This window comes from Artemia franciscana, chromosome 18 (assembly GCF_032884065.1).
Source record: "Artemia franciscana chromosome 18, ASM3288406v1, whole genome shotgun sequence".
NCBI lineage: Eukaryota > Metazoa > Arthropoda > Branchiopoda > Anostraca > Artemiidae > Artemia > Artemia franciscana.
The window spans coordinates 19021440-19045048 of NC_088880.1; the positions used below are offsets into that span (position 1 = coordinate 19021440).

The 23609-nt window shown below is 35.6% G+C and overlaps 1 protein-coding gene across 1 annotated transcript in view; it reads right to left on the reverse strand.

The window, feature by feature from the left end:
* Window positions 1-23609, reverse strand: part of LOC136038708 (paired mesoderm homeobox protein 2A-like) — a 65101-nt gene that overhangs the window by 34340 nt on the left and 7152 nt on the right. Inside the window, exons 3-4 of the mRNA XM_065722030.1 lie at window positions 14294-14469; window positions 12404-12499 (exon numbers count right to left, since the gene is read on the reverse strand). Coding sequence (XP_065578102.1) covers window positions 12404-12499; window positions 14294-14469 — 272 coding nt within the window. The remainder of the gene's footprint in view (window positions 1-12403; window positions 12500-14293; window positions 14470-23609) is intronic.

Here is a 23609-nt window from a genome sequence, read left to right on the forward strand (position 1 = left end):
GGTGAGTGTTTTTTCGGGGAGAGGGTAAAAAAGGCAGAAAAATGTTCTATGCGTTTTTATTAGGATTTTACAAGTCGGAAAAACATTTTTTTGGGGGGAGGCTGAAGGTTCACCCCCTAAAACCCCTCCCCTGAATACGGTCTTGACTAAAGGCCATTGATAGGATTCAAAGTTAAATCAAATAATTAATTATGTATTATTTTATTTCATTATTTTAATTCATTTTTTTTTACTTAAAAAGGCTTTCTATTTCATAGGATGTCTTGGTACATTTTTTCGTCGTTATTGATTTTTAGTTTTGGATGTTTATTTTTTGGCTTATTTGCTGGAGGGTTGGGTGCTTTTTATCAATTAAATGTAAAAAAATACAAGTTTTTCAAGTGAAAGTAAGGAGCAACGTTATAACTTAAAACGAACAGAAATTATTTCGTATATGAGGGGGTTTGCCCCCTCGTCAATGCCTCACTCTTTACGCTGAAGTTCAAATTTTGAAAGTACTATATATATATATATATATATATATATATATATATATATATATATATATATATATATATATATATATATATATATATATATATATATATATATTAGCTGTTGGTGTGGTGCTTCGCGCCACACTAACACCTAGTTGATGGGTGCGCTTCGGCCCCCCAAGCCCCTCCGCGCACGTAAGTCATTACGCGCCATTGTAGTTGTGTCCCGCCTGTGAATATAGATAGATATATATATGTTTTTAACTACGTAAAACTTGCGAATATACAATATTCTTCGCTGCCCCATTGTCTGTGCATATAAATAGATTGTCAGGTTTACCGACTTTTGAACATGCAACATATATATATATATATATATATATATATATATATATATATATATATATATATATATATATATTTGCACATTACAGTAATTAATTACAAATCGAAGTGAGACAGAATCTAGCCTGTCAAGTGACAATCTAATCGGAATCAATCCACTAAACGAAAGAAAAGGGGGGCTTGGAAATACATTTAGCAACAATAACACTGTCCTGTGAAGAAGTTGCTTTTGTCCTAACCGCTGATAGCCACGTGACCAACCGTCGTTCCAATAGAATGAACATAAAATGGCTGGTTGCACTTCTAAAGGAAACTGAAGCGCTTTTTGAGAAGTTTTTTGACGGTGAATATTAAGTCTTATAATAAAATGGATGGGTTATTCTACCGGTTTATTTTAAGGAAATTACTCGGTTTTCTTTTCGCTATAGATTGCTAGTATTATCGCTATAGATTTTTGAAAATTTGTTTTTACTTAAACTGATCCCAAATTGATAATTTATTTGCATCTGATATCCATCTTCATTAGTAGGTAGGTAGGTAGGTATGTATTATTTTTATCCACAATATAAACATATATAAAAATGACAACACTAATAAATTATTGCAGCAAAAAAGTCCCAAGGACTTGTGCTGCAAATTCCTGTTATGATTTACATCTTATAAATAAATATCTAAACATAATGACTCACGGTTATCCACCTAACCTATCTTATATATAAAAAACAACATTAGTAGCATTAATAGTAGTATTAGATGAGCATTATCATTAAAATTGCAATAGTGCATTTGTAATAATGTACTATTATTAGTAACACAGATTATTGCTTCGGAGCCCTATGCAATATATACATGTGAAAATAGTGCAACATACCCACTAATGTTATTTTACTATGTTTGTACTTCTGTAGTATTATGCACAATTATCACATTATGCTTAATTGAAATTAAATGAAAAATATTTTTTTTTAACTGAAAGGAAGAAGCAACATTAAAACTTAAAACTAACAAAAATTATTCCATAGATAAGGGGCCTGCTTCCTGCTCAATACCTCGCTCTTTATGCTACACTTTTTAGTACTTAAAGAAAGGTTCTTATTCAAGTTGAACGGTCCTTGTGTTTCAGGAGTCGTTCTTTAAGCATTAGGACAAATTCAAACTTTAATGTAAAGAACGAGGTATCGAAGAGGGGATAGCCCCCTTATCAGTTTTTTACCACAGATTGTTTGAACACAAGACCCACGCAAAAGAGACAAAAATCTTTAATTTTCGCGTAGTCAAAAATAAAGAAAAAAACCTGTATGGCTTCAACTCTAAAAAAAAATCCTATTTTTTAGTAGACCCTCAGTTTTGCATAATTTGTAGACATAAATAAATATCATCAGTTGCTTTGTATATTTTAAATCTTAGATATATATTGCCTAGGCTGCAAAGCAATAATTTTTATTCGTTTAAGTTTCAATTTTGCTATTTATTAGTCATATATGCAGTTCAAGAAAAACAAATGAATTTAAAAATTAGATAAAGTAAACAAATTTTGCCAAACAAAAATAAAGAGTGCTAAAGTTTGACTTTTTTCACAGCTCTTTGGGAATGAAAAGGATTTTATGATGTACTTGATTTATAAAATAACATTTCATACGGAACGTTAAAGGAATCACTTGAAATTGCCAACCAAAAATATTGGCTGAATCGGTATTCACTTTCAGTAAAGTTCAAATTAAACTTTAGTTAAAGACCCAGGGATTTAGAGGGCCAGCAACCTCACTTATGTGTATAATGATTTCTGACTGTTATAAATTTTAACATTACTCTTTTTTTATTTTCTTAATTTCCTTAATTTTTCTTGCTTTTCTCTGCCAGTTCTTGATATTTTTGATTGCTGCTTTGTTTTTAGATTGGATGAAAGGGTGTCTTTTTGCAGATATACTTTTGTGGCTATAGGATTAGCTGTTTGTAATTTAGAATGCTATGAATAAAGAAACACAGGCATATGGAAGCAGAAAATAAAAATCTAAAAGAAAGGGCAAAATTTCTTCAGAGGTTTCATTCATGTCTATGAGCGGAAGTTCACTTAAAATGTTAACAGGTAAATATATAGTAAAGGTAACTATAGCACAGGTAGATAATAAGGCTGACAATACCTGCTTAAATGTGCTTAAAGGACAGAAAATAGAAAGAAAAATAGAAATGTACCATTTGAGTCCTAGAAAATATGTAGAATTAGCAGTGAAAAGTAAGAACAAGAGCTAAGAGCTCATATGGCACTTGTGACGAGGTCGGAAGAGCCGAGAGCTCATATGGTACGAGGTCGGAAGAGCCAAGAGCCAAGAGCTCATTTGGCACTTGTGAGAAGGTCAGAACCTAAAGTTAGACTCGGTACTAGAGTTATCGAATTTGCTGTACTTTGTTTATTGGCAATTATTATAAACCAGACTTTAGAATAACATCAAAAATTATTACCTTACCCTTTTGTATTATCGACACCGTTCTTTATAGGTAGGAATTTTTTCATACACTTCAGTTACAATTTTATCCTTATCTTTTGACATAGATTCTTGAATGACTTCCATTTCTGCTCATCAAATTCATGGAAAACGTTTTAAATACGTATTTAAATTGCGCATTAAAACCCGCGTTGTCTGGGCCCAAAGGACTGGGAACTAATTAAAAGTCAATAGCTAAGTTCATGAATGTGAAATCATCATTGATGACTGTCACAGTGTAAAAATATTTTCCCTTTACTCTGCTGACTGCATAGATGACTGGAACAGTTACATCCGCAGGACTTTGCTTCTTAGGGAATTCCAATTTCGTCAGCAATAGTTACAGCTTAGGGGTATAAGCCTAGAGAAGGAAACATGTTAAGAAAACATTTCATAATACGCACAATAGCTGTAGCAAACACCTTTTGCATGGATCCCCCCTATACTTTACCGCCAACCCCCCTTCCCCTAAAAAGCAAATATATAGTCCAAATTATATAAAACCAATGCATTCTGTCACCCATCACTTGTTTTCCGGTTGTTCTTTTAAACAGTTAATTCAATTAATAAGTACAAGGTATGAAACAAGAGAGACGCATTGGGGGAATAGAGGGAAAATACATAATTTCGACTGTATATTTACACATTAAGGGGGGGGGATGTAAAATATAGGGGGTTCCATGCAAAATCTGTTTGCTACAATTGTTATGCATATTGTAAATTGTTTTCTTATCATGCTTCCTTCTCAAACATGTTTCCTTCTTAAATCGTAAGTTAAAAATACCTCATTTTTATAAACTTTCAGAATTAACCCTCGCCCCCACTCCCCCGAATGTCACAGGATCTGGTCGGAACTTGAAATTAGAACTTTATAGCACAAGATCCTTCTAAATATCAAATTTCATTAAGATCTGGTCACCCTTTCGTAAGTTACAAATACCTCAATTTTCAAAATTACCTCCCCCCTCCCAATTCCACCAAAGAGAGCAGATCCGGTCCAGTTATGTCAGTCACGTATCTTAGACAGGTTTCTATTCTTCCCATCCAGTTTCATCCTGATCTCACCGCTTTAAGTATTTTCTAAGATTTCCAGTCCCCCCAACTGCCCCCCCCAATTACGTTTGATCCGGTTGAGATTTAAAATAAGATATCGGAGTTACGAGGTCCTTCTAAATATGAAGTTTCATGAAGATCCGATAACTCCTTCGTAAGTTAAAAATACGTCATTTTTCTTATTTTTCAGAATTACCCCCCCCCGCAATTGAGCGGATCCGTTCCAATTATGTAAATTACGTATGCAAGACTTTTGCTTATTTTTCCAATCAAGTTTCATCCCAATCCCTCCAATCTAAGCGTTTCCCATCATTTTAGGTCTCCCCACCCCAAACTACCCCCAATGTCACCAGATCCGGTCAGGATTTAAAATAAGAGCTTTGAGACACGATATCCTTCTAAAAATCAAATTTCATGGAGATCCAATGACCCGTTCGTAAGTTAAAAATACGTCATTTTTTCTAATTTTTCAGAATTAACCCCCCCCCCAACTACCCCAAAGAGAGCGGATCCGTTCTGGTTATATCAATCAAGTATCTAGGACTCGTGTTTTTTTCCACCAAGTTTTATCCCGATCCCTCCACTCTAAGTGTTTTCCAATTTTTAGGTTTCTCCCTCCCAACTCCCCCCCCAATGTCACCAGATCCGGTCGGGTTTTAAATAAGAGCTCTGAGCCACGATATCGTTCTAAATATCAAATTTCATTGAGATCCGATCACCCGTTCGTAAGTTAAAAATACCTCATTTTTTTTAATTTTTCAGAAATACCCCCCCCCCCAACTACCCAAAAGAGAGCGGATCCGTTCCGTTTATGTCAATCATCTATCTAGGACTTGTGTTTGTTTTTCCCACCATGTTTCATCCCGATCCCTCCACTCTAAGTGTTTTCCAAGTTTTAGGTTTCTCCCTCCCAACTCCCCACCCCCATCACCAGATCCGGTTGGGATTTAAAATAAGAGCTCTAAGACACGATATCCTTCTAAACATCAAATTTCATTGAGATCCGATCACCCGTTCGTAAGTTGAAAATACCTCATTTTTCGAATTTTTAAGACTTACTCCCCCCCCAACTACCCCAAAGAGAGCAAATAAGTTCCGATTATGTCAATCATGTATCTGGGACTTGCGCTTATTTTTTCCATCAAGTTTCATCCCGATCCCTCTACTCTAAGTGTTTTCCAAGATTTTAGGTTTCCCCCCTCCAACTCCCCCCAATGTCATCAGACCCAGTCGGGATTTAAAATAAGAGCTCTGAGACACAATATCATTCCAAACATCAAATTTCATTAAGATCCAATCACCCAATCATAAGTTAAAAATACTTCATTTTTTCTATTTTTCCGAATTAACCGGCCCCTACTCCCTCCCCCCCAGATGGTCAAATCGGGAAAACGACTATTTCTAATTTAATCTGGTCCGGTCCCTGATACGCTTGCCAAATTTCATCGTCCTAGCTTACCTGGAAGTGCCTAAAGTAGCAAAACCGGGACTTTAGGTTTTCCCCCTCCAACTCCCCCCAATGTCATCAGATCCGGTCGGGATTTAAAATAAGAGCTCTAAGACACAATATCATTCCAAACATCAAATTTCATTAAGATCCAAATACCCGCTGATAAGTTAAAAATACTTCATTTTTTCTATTTTTTACGAATTAACCGGGCCCCCACTCCCCCCCCAGATGGTCAAATCGGGAAAACGACTATTTCTAATTTAATCTGGTCCGGTCCCTGATACGCTTGCCAAATTTCATCGTCCTAGCTTACCCGGAAGTGCCTAAAGTAGCAAAACCGGGACCGACAGACAGACAGACCGACAGACCGACAGAATTGGCGACTGCTATATGTCACTTGGTTAATACCAAGTGCCATAAAAACTATGCATATTTACCCGAAAATCTAAATTTTATATTGAAAAATGAATTCTAGGATGGCCCTAATTATATACATCACAAAGAAAACATTCATTGTTGATTGGTTCACTCCTCTGAATTTTTTTTTCCTTACTTCACGCCAGCGCTAAGCTAATTCCGGAGGGTTTATTGCTCGAAGGATTAATAAGCACTTTATGACTTTTGTGGGATCTTAGATTTTTTTACCCTTGTATCTTTCCAACACTTTAGATTTTGTTAAGAAAAATCGTTGGCTTTTATAACCCTTGGTATTTACTTTTAGACAGGGAGGGCCCTCCCATAAAGTTGTTTTTACTTTTTCTTGGCCTTAAAGACACCATTACTTTAATTTGTTTTATTGCTGGTGACTTTTCTTATTGTTTGGGGGAGTGTATGACGGAGGGATGAAATGCTCACGCCTATGATAATAGACTTCATAGTTATTGCTAGCATTTTCAAGAAACTTTTAATTCATAAATAAGATCTGGTTATGGAATGGGTATTCGTAGTACTTATTATACTCTTCGAGCAATGACGCAGAATTGTCTGAAGTGTTTTCACTTGAAATATATATAACTTATTTATTCATTCCATTTATCCGTTGAAACATTTTCCATGGGCTCCTTTACATTTGATATGTCAAAGCTGGTCCATATCGAATTGTTTAGTTGTCCGAGAAATAATTCTATGGGCGTTCTAGACTTGATTCAATTGGGCACAGGTCATGGGAAAAGTTCTGTAATGCTCTACAGCTTTAGGGGATTTCCACACATTCTGAAAGACTTTGAGTTACAAGGGAATATCAATGTAAAGATAGTTGACAGTCTATCAAGCGGCCTATTGATCAAACAGTTCGAGGTTACGAACTGTAAGCAAAGAGTGACCCGGCTCAAAAGTAAACGAAACTCTAAAAAACGGAATTTTAATACCAATAGATACATCAAAAGAGTCGGATTTTTATGCTGATTTAATTGAGCTTAGTCTTACCAATCAAAAGTTACGAGCCTCAGAAAACTTGCCTTATTTTCAAAAAAAAAGGAGGAAACAACCTGTAAAAGTCATAAAATCTTAACAAAAATCACACCATCAGATTCAGCGAATCTGAAAAAGCTTTCTTAGAGGTTTCAAGCTTCTATATGCAAAAATGTAGAATTTTGTTTAATTTTGTATTTTGTGGGACTCCACAAAACTATAGAAAGATCACGGATGCATGTTTTTTACCCCATAGGGATCGTATCGACCCAGTAGTCGCAAAATATCGCAAGAGGGCTCCTTCGAACAGACATTAAAAGTTCTAGTTCCCTTTTAAGTGACCAAAAAAGTTGGAGGGCAACTAGGTCCCCTCCCACGCACATTTTTCCCGAAATCACCCGATAAAAATTGAGATAGCCATTTTGTTCAGCAAAGTCGAAAAATCTAATAACTATGTCTTTGGGGATAACTTAATCCAGACAGTCCCTGAGGGAAGGGCTGCAAGTTATGAGCTTTGCCCATTGTTTACATATAATATTGGTTATTGGGAAGTATACAGAGTTTTTTAGGAAGGATTTTTCTGGTAGAGGGGTAAGGGGAGGAGGCTACATGAGAGTATCTTACCCTGGAGGAATTTTTCACAGGGGAAGAGAATTTTCCATAGTGGGGGTGCCGGATTTTCTAGCATTATTTAATAAACGAAAAGAAATTATACATACAAAAACAAGTTTCTTTTTCAAATGAAGGTAAGGAACTACATTAAACTTAAAACGAACAAAAATTATTACGCATATGAGGGGGTTCACCTCCTCGTCAATACCTCCCACTTTATGCTAAAGGTTTTTTTTTCAAAAAGAGCTATTGATTCTGATTAAACGGTCTTTGTGATTCAGTGATCATTCTTTAAAGAATTTGAACAAAATTCGAACTTAAGCGTAAAAAGAGAGGTATTGACGAGGGGGTGAACCCCCTCATATACGTAATAATTTCTGTTCATTTAAATTTTTAATGTTACTCCTCACTTTCAGTTGAAAAACTTGTTTTTTTATTTAATTTTTTACATAAACTTATGTGCATAAATATTACTCTCCCAGGGAATTTCCTATGAACTAGACCTACAGCACATATGAGTTGTAGTTTACTTCCACAATAACTCTGGAGTCCGAAGGCAAAAGTGCGGAGGTAGTTTTTCGTTATTCTGAGAAATCGTGGCTCGGAGCTAGTAGTGATAGAAAGTTATGTTATGTGTATAGTTTAACTAGATGATCATAACACCCAGGAGATTTATTTAATATACATATGAAATCAGAAGTGTATATTTTCTATAACATAAGTTTTATACAGATTAGTCTTACCCATCAAAAGTTACGAGCCTGAGAAAATTTGCCTAATTTTAGAAAATAGGGGGAGACACCCCCTAAAAGTCATACGATCTTAATGAAAATCACACCATCAGATTCAGCGTATCAGAGAACCCTATTGTAGAAAGTTTCAAGCCCCTATCTACAAAAATGTGGAATTTTACATTTTTTGCCAGAAGATAAATCACAGATTCGTGTTTATTTGTTTTTTTTTTTGTTTTTTTTTTCCCAGGGGTGATCGTATCGACTCACTGGTCCTAGAATGTCACGAAAGGGCTCTTTCTAACGGAAATAAAAATTCTAGTGCTCTTTTTAAGTGACCAAAAAATTGGAGGGCACCTAGGCCCCCTCTCACGCTCATTTTTCCCCAAAGTCACCGGATCAAAATTCTGAGATGGTCATTTTATTTAACATAGTTGAAACACCCAATAACTATGTCTTTGGGGACGACTTACTCCCCCGGAGTCTCCGTGGGAGGGGCTGCAAGTAACAAGCTTTGACCTGTGTTTACATATAGTAATGGTTACTGGGAAGTGTACACACCTTTTCAGGGGGATTTTTTTTTGGGGGGGGGGGATTTGAGGGTAGGGGTTACACGGGAGGATCTTTCTATGGAGGAACTTCTTATGGGGGAAGAGACTTTCAATGGAGGGGGTGCAGGATTTTCTAGCATTATCTAAAAAACAATGAAAAAATAAATATGAAAAGTTTTTTCTACTGAAAGTGAGGAGCAGCATTAATACTGAAAACGAACAGACATTATAACGCATATGAGGGGTTTACCTCCTCGTAATACCTCACTCTTTACGCTAAAGTATTTTTAGTAATTACAACTACTTATTCTACGGCCTTTGTGATTCAGGGGTCATTCTTAAGGAATTGGGACAAACTTTAAGCTTTAGTGTAAAGAGCGAGGTATCGACGAGGGGTGAGCCCCCTCATATACGCAATAAAAACAAACGAATACAGAAGTTCGCTACGTAAGTTATATAAAAAATATACGTAAGTTACGTATATTTTTTACTTATGAAAACGTTCGTAAAAAATTAAAAGTTATAGTTGCCTTTTTAAGTAATCAAAAAATTGGAGGGCAACTAGGCCTCCTCTCTCGCTCCTTTTTTCTCAAAAGCTTCCGATGAAAACTATGAAAAAGCCATTTAGCCAAAAAAAAATTAATATGCAAATTTCGTTTTAATTATTTATGTGCGGAGAGCCAAGATCAAAACATGCATTAATTCAAAAACGTCCAGAAATTAAACAAAAAAAAATAATTTAAACGAAAGTAAGGAGCGACGTAAAAACTTAAAACGAACAGAAATTACTCCGTATATGAAAGGGGCTTTTCCTCCTTAATACCCCGCTCTTTACGCTAAAGTTTTTTACTGTTTTAAAAAGTAGAGTTAAGAGAAAGAGTCAAACTTTAGCGTAAAGAGCGGGGCGTTGAGGAGGAAAAGTCCCTTTCATATACGGAGTAATTTCTGTTCGTTTTAAGTTTTAATGTCGCTCCTTAATTTCATTAAAAAAAAACTTTTTTTTTGTTTAATTATTTAAGGATCCGAAACTACTCTTGCCAATTTAACAGTTATAGTTACAATACTGGCTGGCCAATGCAAGAGAAAATGACTTTAAGTCAAACCTTGTTAATGATATTTGAAACTATGAAAAAAAGAAAGTTTGAGTGCATGATAAGCATCAAAATAATATTTTTTCCATGCTGTTTCTAAATACTTTAAATCACCCAGTTCAAATTTACCTATCAAAAGTTATTTGCATGAGATAATTTATTTATGTTTAAAAACGGAGAAAGATCACCTTCCAAAAAAGAGTTATCTCAATAAAAATTATATAATAAGATTTAAAATGCTTAAGAACCCGGGAAAAGGAGATTTTAGCACCCAATCTACAAACAAATGAAAAATCAAGTTTTTATTCTGAGGAGGAATCGTTAACGCGTTTTGACTAATTTGTTTTCACAAGGTATGGATGTGTCCAGGGTTGCCGCTCCTAATGATTTATCACTATATCTAGCGATTTTTGGTATTTTATAAACATAAAATCACTAAATCAGCACATAAATCACTAGATCATGGAAGAAGATCACTAAATCAACCAAAAATAACTATAATCCAGTGATCTTTTCTCACCGGGTGGCAACCCTAGGCGTGTCAATAAAAGCAATAGATTATTGGGGTAAGTTTTATTCAAAAAGAGCTTCAAAATTATGATTTTCATTTTAAGTAGTAAACAAGACCCTGCCAAACACAGTGCCATTTCCTGCAATTATGTACCTCAACACAGCAAATGTGCCCCGAATCGAGTTAAAATGCAACTGATCCTCCTGTCAAAGGCTACTGACGGAGGTTGGGAAACTTTGGCCAAAAAATACTCTTTTAAAGCTTCAGGCACCCTTCCAATTTCAAAATAAGATGTACCTTATCCCCTCTCTTAGTAGCTGGTGCGCAACTATGCAATGCTAATCATAACAGAAAAGCTAGCATATATTCCATGAGATAGTTTATGGTAATGACCGGACAACCAAGACCTGTTGGTGTTGGTCTTCGTAAACACAACTTAAAGTTTTATTCTAAGCAATTTCAAGCAAAGGCTCGTGTTTCGTAATTTAGTGTGTATGTCGTATATATTTACAAAAAGATGCTTATAATCACGAAAAAATAGAGTTCAAGTTGTGGGTCAGGTATAAGTTTAATTCCGCGGATCGCAAAACATTCGTCAATCGAATTCAATGTTGGGAAGCTCCGTCGGCTCTTGCGTTTGTTTTTTTCTTTTTTTTTTGGGGGGGGGGGAGGGGTGCAATCCTCTCCATATTCAAACCTTAAAAATTCTGAATCTTAATAGGACTGGAAATGTGTTCGAGTTACAGTATAATTCGTAATTTTGACTTTCAATTCTCAGAGTTTAATTATTAAAAGGGTTTCAGATAATCAAATCGGTAAAGTACCAAGGACGCTAAAAGTAAAATTTGATTATTTAAGTTAGTAAAGTAGAAATTTACACAACTATTTACGTATTAAAAAGATAGAAACAAAACGGGTATTTAATTTTTAATGAAAAAGACCTCCATAATATGCAGTTATGTAGTTTTATGTTTAACAGACGCTAAGATTGAAAATAAGGAACTTGTGTGAAAATCATCAAAAGATGAATGAAAATCTATCATTAAATAAATCGTCATGAAGCTTTAGAAACTGTAACTTTTGTGTTTGCTATAGCGAAAAATAAACGCCATCTTTCAAGACTATGCCTTAATATGGATAATATTGAAATTACTCAAGAACTAACACTTCAGATTATTAGTTAATTGACTTACGTACAACTGCATCTTTTTGTAAAGACAAATCCGACCAACCCTTGAAAGCTTACCGTATTTGGTATTAATAATAACATGCTATTGAATTATATTGACCCTTTAGTTGACTATTAACAGATTAACAGAGTCCATATTTTCTTCTGATTCCAAATAATATCTATTATTGCTTAATTTTAACATACTCCAACTAGCCTATATTTATTCAATAGCCCTCTTGGAGATGTCGGTTGTACCAACCTATTGATCGTTGTATTATTACGCCCGTCTAGTTAGGCCTGTTTGTAAATAAGAAAAGTTTCCGCTTATTTCTGATTTCTCAACCAAAAGAAAAATCGTAGCAAATCTTGGTTTTCGGGCATAGACCTAAGATAGAGCCAGGGGCAAAAATATTTTTATTTTGAGGCTCTTGGTATCTTACGACTTGAACTATAAAGATTTGGGTTATCTATGTATCAAAGTAATATAAATACTTTGTCAATTGAGATACAACTTCATACCTGAACTCTGGCTTCTGTGAGGTCGATTTTCATAGCAATTTCTTCCCTTGTGTATATGTCCGGATAGTGAGTTTCTTGAAATGCTCTTTCCAATTCCTAAAACATCAATTCCTATATCAATTCCTGTAACATCATAAAACGCCTGTAAAGTACTTTAACGGAAATAATCGCTCCAAGAACAGTTCCAATGAAGCTCAATCCATGCACGGCACGAGCCCAATCCCATTTAGGCCAACCCCATCTACAACATAGCCCAAAACCAGCAACCACCACTCCACTCTAAATAATACACCCCTTACGGATGCACCAAGCTTTGTCTTCTGGCTGCCCTTCCCCATTAGTTTTTCCATAACCTTCGGCAATGATCTTATTTCTATTAGTTTGATAAATTTTCCAGCACTTTTCACATGAATTGAGAATTACTCCAGAATAGAACCCAGTTTACACCCATCAAGGAGGCACACTCGTGCCTCTATAAAGAGGCGAACCACGACAATTTTAAGCGATCTTCGGTTCCAGTGGTCGCAGAGGGATGGGGAGGGATGCTTTTCGTAGCCCGAGCTCCAACTAAGAAACCTGCCAAATTTCATTCCCCTCCGACTTTTCCTTCATGGGGAAAATCTGGCCGAAAGTTTCGACCCACCAACCCCAGCCCCCCTTTAACGTTGTCCGATTGTTACTAATTACTTCATTGTTACTAATTACTAGTTTCGGCGCAATGGTTCTCCTGTCCTCTTGTGTTTAACATTTTTCGAAGTTATTCCATTATTCATTCATTTCAATTTTTTGTTAATTAAAAGAGGGCCTTTCCGAAGCCAAGAGCGGGGGGTTAGGGGGGCGGCAGCCCCCCACAACAAAAAACCTGTACAAAAGAGTCTTTAAAAGCGGTGGGTTTGGGGGGCGGCAGCCCCCCATCTGCCTCCCCTAATTCCTGTACTTTTTAAGGTTCGACTTTGGGACGCAGCCTCTTTAACTCTTTAAGAAAACGAAGTTTTTTTCATATTATTAAAGATCAGAAATAAAAGGCGAAACTAAAGTCGATTCTTTGCAATTCATGAGAACAATCTGGATCTAAATTCAGTGCTGCAGCTTATTCATCTCGGTGCCCAAAAAATTAGAAAGTATAAAATTCGGGCTGCTCATGACTAATTTCGGTGCTCAGGAAAATTAATAAATTGATGTAGATTATATGATAGCACCTCCATACATAAAAGATTATAATGGAATCGGTACCTGCTTAAACTGTTAGACTACGCTAGTAAAATATAAGCAATAATACCCCTGAGAACCATTCCTTGACGGTGTATCATCTCAGCCACTCCCTCACCTCGGTAAACTAAAACTGTATAGTTTTAAGAAAGTAAAAATATAAAGTATCCATGGTTGCTCTAACTGTGGAAAAAGATAGGTTAAATACTTCTCAGAGTTACATTCCCAGTATATCATTGAAAACCCACCAGAACTGAAAAACTATTTTACTGTCACAGTTCACTCTTAACACAGGGGCTCCTTATATACACAAATATACTATCATGTCATTTATTTTATTTATTGAATTCTTTAGAGCACTGGAAACACCAAGCTGTTAACCCGACTTTAGATGCCCCTTTCGGGTCGGAAATTAGCACACTGTTACCCTGATTTTAGATCACAGGGAGCACCGGTCGGGGTAATGACGACCCGACTTTAGTGAGAACTGCAAATAGAGTAAACATCCATTGGAATATGGATGTAATTTTTATTTCATTAGTGAAGGGTATTCTACTGTTCATTTCATAAGTCCTTAAATTTTTTTGTTGCTCAATATGGTTCCAATATGTCATTTATAAAGTCCTATATTTTGAAATTATAGAGGAACTATCTGAATCATTCTTACAACGTTCAACTTACCTTGAGCTGGGCTGATGTGAAGGTTGTTCGTATTCTTCTCTGCTTTCGTTTCTCACCCATTGTACCGAGACTTAAAGGGGAATGTCCATGCATTACTGCAGAGCTAAGACTGCTCATGCTGTGCATAGCCGCCATGTCAGTTGTTGCTTGGAACATCTTGTGATATGATATACCACCTTATAATAAAGATATGCAAGTCAGTATATTATTAGCTTATAAAAGGAATTACTAGAGTTCAAGCCTTTTTGAGTTACGGAAAAAAAAACAAGATTGGGAAAAAGGGGTTTTACTATCACCTCTTTTTAAGCACCAGTGCAAGGTGGATAAATTACCAAGGTTAGGGTTAGAAGTCGTATAGAAATTTCTTCGAAATTTTGGACCCTCAAAATAAATTTATTTTCACTGAACCGCTTCCACGTCCAGTACATATGCAAACATTTATTTAGGGGTGGGAGACAAATTCTTCAAAATACTGAAACAGAAACATTTTCCTCGAAAACATGAAACAAATCCTTAAAAATCACGACAATTAGGAGAAAGGGGCTTGTTCTAAGTACTTTCCTGCAAAATTTATATCACAGGTGGCAAAGAATACCCAAATAATGACAACTAAAATTAAGACAATATATTAGGACACTGATTTAGGACTGAATAGATTACTGATTGCCAGTGATATTGACTGTTACTCTGCAGCTCATGGACTTTTAAAAAAGATTGGAGGCGAGAGGTTCTAAGTCGTCAAAATCATAAGTAAAGGCGGCATCTGGTACATCATACACAGAAAAAAAAAAAAGACTTTTTCGCATGCTGACCGATGGGTCTGCGTCACACAGGCAGTGATCTCCTGATTTAATGCCAGATTTCTCCAGGTACCCATCTAGAGCTCGGTCGACTATGGCTGAGCTTACAGGGTCACACCATTGACCCCAGTTCCAAACCAAATAACCAGAGACATCAGGACTCGAACCCCTGACCTCAGAATTTCAAGTCCAGAACTTACAAGAGACCATGGAAGAAATCGAGAGCTTTCAGAGAGAGCTTGGGTTCAGACATTGAGACCCCCGGGAAAATGTCTGAGCAATGATTACTTAAAGACTCAATTTCACTAATCATTGAAGTCAAGAAAAGATTGCCTCTTCAGTTTACTTTTTTTATTGCTGTTTTGGCTTTGTAATTCTTTCTTTAGTTTTTCACATTAAATAAATATTAGCTAAAGGGCTAAGTCTGCAGATTTATATGTGCATCTGGAAATGCAAACTAGTTATCATGACTTTAAATCCTTGCCCAAACTTACCAAACAAAAATCCTCCCTTGTCTCTGTTCCCTTTTTTAAATCCGTAAATGCTATGGGGCATGGAACTAAATCGAATTAAGGAAGTTTTAAGCTTAACGAAGCGACTCTGTAAACTTGGCACGAATTGCTTTGTGAATGACATATGGAATGAAGTCTGCTCTAACAAAGTTCGAACTGAAAAACATATCTCCCACTGATATCTAATCGCGAAAGAAAAATAAGTTTTTTTTTTAGGTTTCTTGGTGGTAAAAATGAAACTTTAACTGGTTTTTTTTTAAAGCGGATTGAAGAACGAACTTGTTTCATCCTATTTTAAGAATATGCCAAAAACCAAAAAAAAATGTTTTTGCCTAAATCTTTGGCTGTGGCAATTATGCTCGTATATTTCAAGCCAATTGTCCTGTCCTATTTTATTGTACTATTTCAAGCCAAGTTTTTTTGCCCGTGTTCCAGGCCCCATTTTGGGGAAAGCAGCATATCTTTTAATGTCTTTGCAAACTCGAGTCCCTTTAGCCCCAAAAATTACGGATTTGGGTTTAAACTGAATAGGGCAAAAAAAAAAAATTATTGGCCAGTTGTCAAATCTCGTATTAACCTCCTTTGCCAAAAAATATAGAACGATCGCTTAAAGTTACAAGCTAATTGAAATTTTTCTAATCTATTTTGTTTTCCTGGTTTTAGTAGTCCTCACGCTCATCCTTAAAATTAATTCAATTTAGGAACCTCTTTTCCCAGGGATTAACCGTTCGGAAAAAATAGTGTTTAGACCTTTTTCGGGACCAATTTCAAGACAAAACGAAATCCCTTGTGTAGTTTTCACTTTTTTCTTGAACAACTTGGTCCCTTGGTCTAAGGTCTTAAGGACATAAATTTTAAGCAAGAAGGAAAAAAAAAAATTGTTGGCCCTTTCTTTGGCAAGCCCATTCCACAAATTAAAATTTGTCGCGTTTATTACGGTCCTTTCACCCAAAAATACAAGTTTACAAATTTTAAGCCATTCGGGTAAAAAAAAAATTTGGCTCCCTTTTCGGGTCTAATTTTCAGGCGACACGAAATTTTTGCAAAAATGTCTTATAATTAACTTTCATTGAAAAATATAAATCTCTTTCCGATAAAAATAATAACCCACTTAAGCTTCAAGCTAATTGAGAAAAATTGTTGTGAGCCCCTGTTTTTGAGCAAACCATGATTTCTTAGGTTTGTCTTGCAACGGGTTTCCTGTAGTCCAGTGTTTTACGGACATAAGTTTCAAGTCAATTGAAAAAAAAAACTCTAGTTATAGATTTTCAGTAAAGAGCACCTTAGCCCAGGAGCTGATGGATGTAACTTTCAATTCACTGGAAAAAAGTCTTTCCGACCCTTTTTTTCAGAATCCGTTTAGGGGGTCGGTGCTCTAAAAACAAATTTTATTGTGCATTAGGGTCCCCTTGGCTCACGAACCTAAGAATATAAGTTTCAAGCTGACCTAAACATGAATTTTTATTTGGCCCTTCTTCGGGCTCCCTTTTGAAGGCCTTGTGCCCCCAATCCATATTTTGTTGTACATTAGGGTCTCATCGACCCAAATACATACCGTTGCTGGTTTGTAGCTATTCAAAAAAACAAATTAGGCCCTTTCGGGTCCCATCTTTTCGGAGAGGGGCAGGTGTCTCAAAAGTAAACTTACTGTCTATGCATTATGCCCCCCCCTGTTTGGGCAATTAAAGCTATAAGTATCAATCTGATCAGAGACAGGGCATTTTTCGTCTTTTTCGGGCCCCTTAAAAGCCCCCTCCCCCAATAGAGTGTTTGCTCTCCTTAGTCAAAGGAATGATCCGTGAAAGTTTCGAGCCGACCCGATAGCCTAGATCAGGCAAATAATATGTAAACAGTGGGCAATTGGCATAGTTTAATATCCTTTTCCTAGGTCTATGTAGGTTATGTTATCCCCAGAGGCATACTTACTGGACTTATTGACTTCTTTGAGAAAAAAGGCTTTCTAAAAATTTGATTCGATGGCATGGGCAATTTTGGGGGTGACTGGGGGTAGAAAGAGCACTTTCTTCTTTCCAAAGGCATCACTAGTGCGTAAACTCTGACTGTACCAACGTAATATCCTGCAGTCACAATTTGCATAATGCAAGAAAAAAGAGACCTACTATGATTTCTCATTTTGTTACAAACTTTAACTTTTAATTAAAAGCTGTAAAGCTCTAATATTTTTTTGCATCGTTTGGCATTTTCCCACGTATCTTTTTTTCTTATTTGAAACTTTAACACCTCTGAAGAAATAAACAAAAACAAGTTTTTTTCAACTGAAAGTAAGGAGCGACGTTAAAACTTAAAACGAACAGAAATTATTCCGTATATGAAAGGGGTTGTCTCCTCCTCAACGCCCCGCTCTTTACGCTAAAGTTTGACTCTTTCTCACAACTCTACTTTTTAAAACAATAAAAACTTTAGCGTAAAGAGCGGTGCGTTGAGGAGGGGACAACCCCTTTTTTATACGGAATAATTCCTGTTCGTTTTAAGTTTTAATGTGGCTTCTTACTTTCAGTTAAAAAAATTTGTTTTTTTTTTTTTTTTTATCTAATTTTAGGACGTTTTTGAATTAATGCATGTTTTGATTTTTTTTTGCTATTTTTTTGCTTTTTTTTTTTTATCTAATTTTAGGACGTTTTTGAATTAATGCATGTTTTGATTTTGCGTCACAGCACATGGACAATTAAAATGAAATTTGCATATTAATTTTTTTTGCTAAAAATCTTTCTCATTGTTTTGATCAGACCATTTTGATAAAAAAAAAGAAGAGCGGGGGAGAAGCCGTAGTTGCCCTCCAATTTTTTTTTTTTTGTTATTTAAAAAGGCCACTGGAACTTTTTTTACGATAGCTTTTATTAGTAATGAATGTACGCAGCTTACGAATTAACTTACGTAATCAATATCTGTTTTTGTATATTTTTATGATGTATATGTGAGGATTCGCCCCCTCGTCGATACCTCGCTCTTTACACTAAAGCTTGAATTTTGTCCTAATTCTTTAAGAATGATCCCTGAATCGGGCCGTAGAGTAAATTGTTTTAATTACTAAAAATACTTTAGAGTAAAATGCAAGGTATTGAGGAGGAGACGAACCCCCTTATATACGTAATAATTTCTGTTCTTTTGAAGTTTTAATGCAGCTCCTTACTTCCAGTTGAAAAAACTTTCTTTTTTTCAGTTTCTCATTGTTTTTGTTTTAAATAATGCTAGAAAATCCTGCACCTCCTTCATGGAAATTCTCTTCCCTCATGATAAATTCCTCCGTGGAAAGCTCCTCCCCCGTGATCCCCCGTGATGTAAACAATGGTCAAAGTATGCAATTTGCAGCTCCTGCCCAGGGGACTGAGGGGGTTAATTCGTCCCCAAAGACATAGTTATTAGGTTTTTCGACTATGTTGAACCAAATGGCTGTATAAAAAATTTTTTCCAGTGACTCTAGGGAAAAGATGACCGTGGGAAGGGGCCTAGATGCCCTTCAATTTTTTTGGTTACCTAAAAAGGGCACTAGAACTTTCAATTTCAATTAGAATGAGCCCTCTTGCGACATTCTAGGACCACTGGATCGATACAATCACCCCTCTAAAAAAAAAGAACAAAAAAAGATACAAATAAACACGCATTCGTCATCTGTCTTCAGGCAACAAAAAAAAAAATTTAAAATTCCACATTTTTATAGATAGGAGCTTTAAACTTCTACATTAGGGTTCTCCGATAATCTGAATTTGATGATGTGATTTTTGTTAAGATTTTATGACTTTTAGGGGGGTTTCCCCCTATTTTCTAAAATAAGGCAAATTTTCTCAGGCTCGTAACTTTTGATGGGTAAGACTAAACTTGATTAAACTTATATATTTATCAGAATAAAAACACAATTCTTTTGATGTAGCTATTGGTATTAAAATTCCATTTTTTAAAGTTTCGGTTACTATTGAGCTGGGTCGCTCCTATATAATTTACAAAGAAGCTAGTAAATGATGAGTTTTCTATGTTAAATTTACTCCTGTAAGAGATATAAGCTCAATAATAACGAACGTCTCAAATGAACGTCTGAACACCTTCAATAACGAATGTCTGGTGTGAACGTCTGAAAACCTTCAATAACGAAAGTCTGAAGTGAACGTCTGAAGACTCTCAATAACGAACGTCTGAAGTGAACGTCTGAAGACTCAATAGCGAACATCTTCGTGATTCATTAGTCTAAGTGATTCACTGCTAATTTAAACTCTAATACCAATTTAATTTGTCTTTTTTTATTTCGATTCATTCACTGATCTATTCCAAATAATTTCGTTTTGTTTTGATTAAACTACACATTTCTCCCAGTTACACTTACTTATTTTGGTTATTAAATTCGAATAGATTGCACGATAACTTATTAGTTTAATCTACTAAACATATAATCAATATTCCATTCATAAAAATTGTGTTTTTAAACTTTTGTCTGGGTGCAAGTTTGTAATTTGACAAGTTCTAATAGATGCCGCATATATTCGCCGCATATAAATGAAAAACACCAAGCAAACATAAAAATATAAGTGGTATATAAAAAATCATATGCCTATTTTAGAGGTAGATTCAAAGATTTTACAAGGACTTTCGCGTAGAAACTGTGTTTCAGAATATTCAACCGCTTCGTTTCTTAGCAAATAAATAAAATAAAGTTTACTAATAATGTTCAATAAAATATTACCTTTCATGGCACAATTTTAGCTTTTAAGTTGCACTTCTGAAATATGTTTCTAAATGTTAAACGGGGGGGGGGGTCTTAATTCCCCCTCCCTAGCTTTTGGAGAAATGACGCGACTGGTTTGAAGAAATGAGGATGATATACTACCATTTGCGAACATGTTTGTATTGAGATAAGTGAATTGTTTGGTTCGTAATATCTCCAAGTCAAAGTTGTTTTGAGAGTGCATTTTATCAAAATTTTAACTTTTCCTTATGTATAATTTGTACCGTGATTTAGGACTAGTAAATGATCAAGGTAAGGATATGGCCAAATTGCAGTAAAAAGGATGGTTGATCAAAGCACATTTATTTATCAAACAGTTCGTGGTAACGAACTGTAGTAAGGAGCGACCCGGCTCAATAGTAACCAAAACTTTAAAACATTGAATTTTGATATCAATAGCTACATCAAAAGAATCGCATTTTAATGCTGATTTTAAATATATAAGTTTCATCAAGTTTAGTCTTATCCATCAAAAGTTACGAGCCTGAGAAAATTTGCCTTATTTAGGAAAATAGAGGGGAAACCCCCCTAAAAGTCGTAGGATCTTAACGAAAATGACACCATCAGATTCAGCGTATCAAAGAACCCTACTGTAGAAGTTTCAAGCTCCTATCTAAAAAAATGTGGAATTTTGTATTTTTTACCAGAAGACAAATCACGGGTGCGTGTTTATTTGTTTTTTTTTTTTTCTTTTCCCCAGGGGTCATTGTATCGACCAAGTGGTCCTAGAATTTCGCAAGAGGGCTCATTCTAATGGAAATGAAAAGTTCTAGTGCCCTTTTTAAGTGACCAAAAAATTGGAGGGCATCTAGGCACCCTCCCACGCTCATTTTTTCCCAAAGTCAACGGATCAAAATTTTGAGATAGCCATTTTGTTCAGCATAGTCAAAAACCATAATAACTATGTCTTTAGGAATGACTTACTCCCCCACAATCCCTGGGGGAGGGGCTGCAAGTTACAAACTTTGACAAGTGTTTACATATAGTAATGGTTATTGGGAAGTGTACAGACGTTTTAAGGGGGATTTAATTTTGTTTGGGGGTGGGGATGAGGAGAGGGGGCTATGTTGGAGGATCTTTCCTTGGAGGAATCTGTCATGGGGGAAGAAAAATTCAATGACAAGGGCGCAGGATTCTCTAGCATTACTATAAGAAAACAATGAAAAATAAACATGAAAACGTTTTTTCAAATGAAAGAAAGAAGTAGCATTGAAACTTAAAACGAACAGAGATTATTACGCATATGAGGGGTTCTAAAAATACTTTAGCATAAAGAGCGAGGTATTTAGGAGGAGATAAATACCTTGCTCTTTATGCTAAAGTATTTTTAGTAATTTCAACTATTTATTCTAGGGCCTTTCTGATTCAGGGGTCATTCTTAAAGAATTGGGACAAAACTTACGATTTAGTGTAAAGAGCGAGGTATTAACGAGGGTACAAACCCCCTCGTATACATAATAAAAATATAAGGTTATGAAAGTTTGTTACAAAAACGTTCAGAAATTAAATAAAAAAAACTAATTTTTTAGCTGAAAGTAAGGAGCGACATTAAAACTTAAAACGAACAGAAATTACTCCGTATATGAAATGAGTTGTCCCCTCCGCAATCCCTCGCTCTTTACGCTAAAGTTTGACTCTTTGCCACAATTCTACTTTTTAAAATAATTAAAAGCTCATTTCATATACGGAGTAATTTCTGTTCGTTTTAAGTTTTAATGTCGCTCCTTACTTTCAGCTAAAAAATTAGTTTTTTTTATTTATATCTTTTACGGAACCAATTTATACTAAGTAAACAGTGCTCTTTATTTCAAACAGCTTGTATTAGTCCCAATTCATCCTTATTGCCTCCAATTTGATGACAGGTATCACAAATGGCGGTTAAATTCTAGTTTAGCTACTTTTTGCTATCTTGGAAAGGGATTAGGTTAGGAATGAACTTTCGGGGATGGGTCTAAAGACAAAAGTATGCCCAAGGAGGGTATTTTGAAGTACCCGCCTCCGCTCCTTCTCTTTCTGGAGGGATCTGACCTTTGATATAAGCTTAGAAAAAAAATTGTTGATATTGCTTAAAATTCTATCCAAATAATGGGAATTGCATTTTCAGTAATTGCTGTTTTGTCAAAATTTCAACAGGTCTGTCCTGTTCAATAGACTTAGCCTGTCATGAGACTTAGACTTAATACTTAGCCTACTGTATTGTCTTAGACTTATTTGCCTGTCCAGCGAGCAAATTTCTAAGGCTTAAAAACCAGAAAAGGGTTAACATAGAAGCTTGGCAAGACCTTCCCAGAGAATGTTTTTGGTCGTGGACTCATTACTGAAAGTTCACTTTTCTTAACCTAACCATTTCCAAGATGGCGAAAGGTAGCTAAAATAAAATTTTACTACAAATGGCTATTTAGAAACTATCAGCATTCCTTTTTTATATATCCTTTGCTTATCTCACCTTAAAGATAAACTGCAACATTAGACCTAAAATTCTTGAAAGATCCAAGGCTGGTCTTCGGAGTCCATTCCTGAGGTCACGAGCTGACAAGTAATTAACAGAGGTAGTGAAGATGAAAGCAATAGAGGGTGGAAACCTGCTAGGTACATTTGGTAAAGTTGAGGGTCTGCAATTTGCCTACCGGTAAAAAAAGTAATGATGATATCTGTTTCTGCTGATTGGTAGAATTAAACGCTCTTTGGCTCTTGCGTTTGTTACCAGGGTGTTTTTTTTGCATAATACCTGCAAACTGCAGCATTTAGATGATAAACCAGATCAAGGGTTCTCGTCAAAGAATCCAGGGGAATAAGATTACTGTTAGTCTGATATTTCAGCTTAGGCTTGACCCATGACCATCTTCCGGAGGTAAAAAAAATATAAAAATCAAAACCATACAAGTGATTTTCTTGAATGCTAAAGTTTACCATAAAGGATGCCCGCTATGGCACAGGGAGTAAAAACAATCAGAAGCAAACGGGAGTGTGGTTTGAGGGCGAAAGAGTAGCTTCTTCGTTATTCATTTTAATAAGAAAATAGAAAAATAACGTAAACAAAACGCTATATAAAGTAGTAGGTAAATAAATAAAAAAGCTCTTTCATGTGTCCAGAAAAAGTGTTTTAGATCCCAATTTCAGTTTTCGTTGAAATTCCATTTCTTCGTGTATGTTGCTCAACACGTCTTATTGGTGCATAGCCTTTCAGTGTTGGCCACCGATTTTTTGGTGATTTGTTTGCAAGGACGTAGGTGTTCTTTTTTTGCTGTAATGGCAACCATGACCAGAAG